Source organism: Bufo bufo, chromosome 5 (assembly GCF_905171765.1).
Source record: "Bufo bufo chromosome 5, aBufBuf1.1, whole genome shotgun sequence".
Lineage (NCBI taxonomy): Eukaryota > Metazoa > Chordata > Amphibia > Anura > Bufonidae > Bufo > Bufo bufo.
Window position 1 is genome coordinate 47988820 of NC_053393.1, and position 6000 is coordinate 47994819.

Below are 6000 nucleotides of genomic sequence, written 5' to 3' on the forward strand. Positions count from 1 at the left end.
CTGCAATACATTAATAAGTGCCTTGTATTAACTTTCTCTACGTGAGGCTGCCATATATTTATACATATATATCTACCCTCTGTTGGAGCTGTAATGGCAGTACTCTTGGCTTTCCCGTAGATAGCTATAACTGTGACTTATTTGCTACGGAGCACAGTTGCGGTAAGTCATGTATTGTATGTTCATGAATGATTTTCCAGAGATCTAACCCTGAACTGTGCTATCCATCACAGGGAAGTGTATCACACAAAGAGGATGCAGCACGTCACCTGTGTCCGGTGGTCTTCCGACAACAAGTACATTCTCTGCGGCTCGGACGAAATGAACATCCGTATTTGGAAAGCAAACGCCTCCGAGAAACTTGGCCTGGTAAGATCGCCAGCATTGTCCTAGAGAGCAATACATTATATGCAGCTGCAGTGTCCCTTCAGTGCACCTATGGGCAGATTATACAGCAAAGCCCAGTAATAGAAATGTGAATCACACCACCGCCTGACTCATGCCGCACAGCGTCGCGCTCTCAGGTCAGTGACTCACTCAGCAGCACCTTCACTGCTCTCCTTTTTATTATTCCTTAGCTTACTGTCACATGTGCAGGCACTAACGTTTGAAAGGGGTGTCCTGGTTTCACCAAGTAAAAGTAAAGTCCTTGTATAATGAACTGTTAGGTTAGGTTCCATTCAGACGTCCATAAGTGTTTTGCAGATCCTCAAAACACGGATACCGGCCGCATTCCGCATTTTGTGGACCGCACATGGCCGGCACTACGATAGAAATGCCTATACTTGTCTGCAAATGCAGACAAGAATAGGACATGTTCTATCTTTTTTGCAGGGCCGCAGAACGCAACTACGGATGCGGACAGCACATGGATGCGGACCCCATTGAAATGAATGGGTCAGCACCTGTTTTGCAAAATTGCGGAGCGGATGCGGACTGAGAAATAGACGTGTGACCCTAATACAGTTTTCCCTTATACAGTGTGGATCACGGCTGGGCAAGGACAGGTGCACGTCTAGTTACAAGACACATCTAGCAATGTCCTGCCCCTTTGTGATCATCCAATGGCTAGGAAAGCTAGTGAGGATACTGTCCGACATGGTGGAAACCGGGCGGTCAAGCGACGGAGATGCATCTGTAGCCCCAGCCGTGTGAGTCTGTAGTGGGTTTCTCATCAGTTGATTTAAACAGATTATGAAATGACCGATGGATGTTAATGAGTGCATGTTTTCGCAGTGCTGGCAGTGTCAGACTATGTAAGGACACATGCTTTTGACTAGAGGTCAATTGATCATACACTTCCAGGAGGAATAATAGAGTACATGAGGAATTCTACAACATTCTGTGTTTAAGGGCTGTATATACTTTTGCAGTCGGCCAATGACGGATCCAGTCTGGGAGCCTGCCACCATTTTTTTTTTTTCTGGCTGCAGAAATGTCCTAACCTTGCTGGACATTTTAACCAATTTTTTTTTGCGGGGCAGTGGAACGGACATACGGATAAGGACAGCACACAGTGTGCTGTCCGCATCTTTTATGGTCCCGTTGAGATGAATGGCTCCGCATCTGATCTGCAAAAAAAAACGTAGATGGGATGTAGACCGAACATACGGCAGTTTTGAAGTCTTGCATAGGAAGGAGCAGCACCCGCGCCACTTTGTTATATACTTAAGCAACCCCCTACCTTCACCCTCTCCAAGTCCATTACGGTGCCAGAAATTGTGCTGCAAATACGTTTACCAATGTCTGTTCCTGGTTCGGCAAGCCGCAAGAGCAAGTAAACATCACGCCCATGAATAATTTAGTATGTGTTTTTGTCTTATGCAAATTGCTACTACCAGCGTCGTTCCGAGTGAATCCGTCCAGCCGTTGACCACATGGAGGCGCTCTCCAGCCTTGCACTGCCGCAGGGGACATCAGGACTCCTGTAAATGGCCCCGTTGCTTATTTAACTTTCAGCGTTCAGGTCATTGCTCAACACTTTAACGAGAAAACACAATTAATTGAATCCTAATTTGTTTACCTCCTAGCATGCGTCCAATGCAAATCGCCAGGAGAGCGCTACTTTGTAGTCGTTTAATGACTGAGAGGTCCGCAGGGGTCCAGGGTGGGGTGGGGGGGGGGAGGATTGTTTTCTTCACTTACTGCTCAGTGGAGACGGTGACCTCTTTCCATTCTCTTAACGTCACCTTGAATTCCATAGAGTTTACAGTAAAGAATGAGGCTGAATCCCTCCAGGTTTAATATGGCACCATACAGGGCTTTATACAAGGCAACGTGGCACCTGCGGACCGTGTCAGAATAAGGCAGAATAGAACATGTCCTATTCTTGTACGTTTTGCGGATCAGGATAGGCATTGTTTTAGTGGATCTGTAAAAAAAAAAACTGATGCAACACGGATGGCATGCGGACGTCATTCGCATTTTGCATCACGGTTTCTGTTATCACTGATATCCGTCACATGGATACCTGCCTTTTTGTAGATTTGTACCTATGACACCGGCTGACCTGTTACATGTGCACTTGGCAGCTGAAGGCATCTGTGTTGGTCCCATATTCATATGTGCCTGCATTGCTAAGAAATATGATGTTTTAATATTTAATAATAAATAATATTTGATAAGAAATAAGTGATGTTTTATGATATGCAAATGAGCCTCTAGGAGCAATGGGGGCGTTGCCGTTACACCTAGAGGCTCTGCTCTCTCTGCAGAAGGCGCAGCAGCTTCAGAGAGCAGAGCCTCTAGGAGTAATGACAACGCCCCTGTTGCTCCTAGAGGTTCATTTGCATATAATAAAACATCCTATTTCCCAGCAATGCGGACACATATGAACATGGGTCCAACACAGATGCCTTCAGCTGCCAAGCGCACATGCAACAGGTCAGCCAGTGTCATAGGTACAAAACTGCTGACAGATGCCCTTTTAATGTCTGCTGTGCCTTTTTATTTTATTTTGACATCTTCCAGTCAAAGCTCAGGCCTAACCCTTGCTGAAAGGGTTAAATGTGCTGTTTCTCAGTCCTAACCCTTGCTGAAAGGGTTAAATGTGCTGTTTTTCTGCGTCCCCCGGTAATGTACTGTGCAGACACAGGTTTTGTTCCACTAAACTGTTTAGTTTGTACCAAATCAGCAACATCACTTTACTGTTCTTCAATTAAATTACAGAAAATCATTGCTTTTAATTAGAATAAAAGCCTCGCTCGCAGACTGCTGACAACCTGCTGCACCATGGAAAAAACACGAGACCTGTTCAGGGAGGTGACCATCACCAGTCTATGGGAGAGGGCAAAGATGTCGCCACCGCTGTCCGATCAAGAATGATCTGATATTTAGTTTTTTTTTTGTTGGACGGACTTTATACTTTTTTCTTTTAAATCCGATGTGGTGGGGAGCGGGGATGCTGTGCCTGGAGCATGCCTTCAGAAAGGTGGCCTACGCTCGGCACACCAGTCGATGTTTTGCAGCGGCTATGACTCTGGCGTAATGGTTTGCCGTCTTTTACTGTGCATCTTATTTTGGAGTGTGAGAAGAAACTGAAAAACCTGAAGAAACAGGACAAAGATAGAAACTCCATGCAGAGGTGGTCAGGTTTCAAACCAAGGATCCCAGTGCAGTGAAGCTCCAGTGCCAAAACACAGTGCCGTCCTAAGGGTACATTTACACACGCCCGTTTTCTAAAACTTTGAAAGTCTATGGGGTTTTTCACATGGATGTGGTTTTATTATTTCTTTTCTTTTGTTTTAACAGCCAGTAAGTAGCGGCCGTCAAAAAATAGGAAATACCGGTATATCCTATTTTTGCCTTCGGACCCCATTAAAATCAATATACCTGTTTTTAACAGCTGTTTAGACAGGAGTGCACCCATCTAACGACCAGTAAAAAAAAAAAAAAAAGATGTAAATCAATCCCTCATCCACTTACACACGAGGGAACACTTGCTCTGCACTGGAGGCAGCAGGACCTGACACTGCTAGCGTTGTGACATCATGATGCTGGGAGCATCAGGTCCTGTTGGATCTAGTGCCGAGTGCATGTTACCAGGATTGCCTGTGTTAAGGGGAGCATTTTATTTTAATTTCCTGGCACTATCATGGGTGGGGTTGGGTATGTGGGCATTATATATATCAGCACATTTTATATACAGGTGCACTATGGCTGCATTTTATATACGAGTGCACTGTGGTGGCATTTTATATACCGGGGGCACTGCGGTGGCATTTTATATACTGGGGGCACTGCGGTGGCATTTTATATACCGGGGGCACTGCGGTGGCATTTTATATACCGGGGGCACTGCGGTGGCATTTTATATACCGGGGGCACTGCGGTGGCATTTTATATACCGGGGGCACTGCGGTGGCATTTTATATACCGGGGGCACTGCGGTGGCATTTTATATACCGGGGGCACTGCGGTGGCATTTTATATACCGGGGGCACTGGGTGAAGGTTTAAAAAAAACAATTAAATTGATCAGTTTTTGACTCAAAACGGCGATGAAAAACTGACCGTTTATCCGTATTTAACATCCGTCATGTAAATGTCGCCTAAGGATACAGACATGGTGCATTTGTCCCGTATTTTTGGTGCAGATTTACAGTACAGTGCTAGTGAAATGTAGTATATTTTAGCGCTTATTTTGGGTTGTTTCGTATTTGACACTTGTAGTTTTTCACTGTAAAAAAATCTGCTAAATATACCCTAAATGTGGCTGCAGGGTCGGCTCCAGAAAGTCTTGTTTGACGGTGTTCTAGTTCTGTTCCCTCTGCAGGCGTCTAGTCCTGATTTTCCCTTTAGGTCAGTAGTGGACATATATTTTCCTTTAGTAGCGGGGACCTGACGTCGGGTCCCTCTTCATGTGTCGGTACTCTGTGTGACACTTGTGTTATTCTCTTTCAGTTATCACCACGAGAGAGGGCTGCAGAGAACTACAACCAGAAACTGAAGGAAAAATTCAAGCATCACCCCCAGATCAGGAGAATCTCCCGCCACAGACACCTCCCCAGGCCCATATACAGCCAGATACACGAGCAGCGCGTCATGAAGGAAGCTCGCCGCAAGAAGTATGTACTCTCTGTGTCGCCACATACTGTGAGATGTGTGGATCAGCAGTGGTGGCCGAATACTGCGGGGGCCACTCTTTCAGGACTGAAATATAGGACCCCTATTCTCTGGATCAGTGGGGGTCCTAGCAGTCAGACCTCCTGCGATCAGTTAGTTATCCCGGGGATAGCTTTAATACTTGGCCCAACCCCTTAAACTATTTAGTTGATGATATTTGATCCTTCTAGAAAACTATATCTATGACATGAGATGAAACTCCTTTCATTTTATTCATTTTTGTAATTTTTTTTTTTCCCCAGGGATTTGAATCGGCGCAAACACAGCAAAAAGGGCACGGTGCCCATCATACCAGAGAAGAAGAAGCATGTGGTGGCAGTACTGGAATGAAACCTGTCCTCTTGAGAAGTTGTACAGTTCTCCTATCCCAGACTTTGTATTATGGCACCAGGAATATCCCTGTATTTATGGGATTAGCAGGAAGTGAACTCATGGGAAGTTTTTGGTACCCGTTGATGCTTTTTTGGAAGCAGCATCTTCAAATAAAAAGTATATTAACTAAATTATCATCCATCTTTTTAATTTAGGCCAAAGCTTCGGGTCTTGTACTAGTTTTCTTAAAGGGAATGTGTCATCAGAACAAGACCGTACTGTTTAACGCATCTTGGTGTTTTCACTCTGGCCAGTAAAATTAGATTGACCCTGCCTGGTCTGTGTCAATTTTCAACTCCCATTTCATTAACAACTGCAGAATTACAATGACATATAGCAACTATATAAAAAGATAACACAGAATCCACCGTTCACAATAGGTGATGGTCACAGCTCAGCTCCTCTCCCTCCCTGCATAATGACCTCTGCACAGGTTACAGAGCATGCCCACAACACTCACAGAAGTCAGTGGTGCAGATTTGCAAGCCATGTAGACGGTGTTCTT

The 6000-nt window shown here is 45.0% G+C and overlaps 1 protein-coding gene across 1 annotated transcript in view; it reads left to right on the forward strand.

Moving 5' to 3' along the window:
• The window catches only part of DCAF13 (DDB1 and CUL4 associated factor 13), a 30900-nt gene extending 25267 nt beyond the window's left edge, over positions 1-5633 (forward strand). Inside the window, exons 9-11 of the mRNA XM_040432012.1 lie at positions 234-369; positions 4902-5065; positions 5366-5633. Of these exons, the coding sequence (XP_040287946.1) occupies positions 234-369; positions 4902-5065; positions 5366-5453 (388 nt within the window). The 3' untranslated portion in view covers positions 5454-5633. The remainder of the gene's footprint in view (positions 1-233; positions 370-4901; positions 5066-5365) is intronic.
• The last annotated feature ends 367 nt before the right edge of the window (positions 5634-6000 follow it).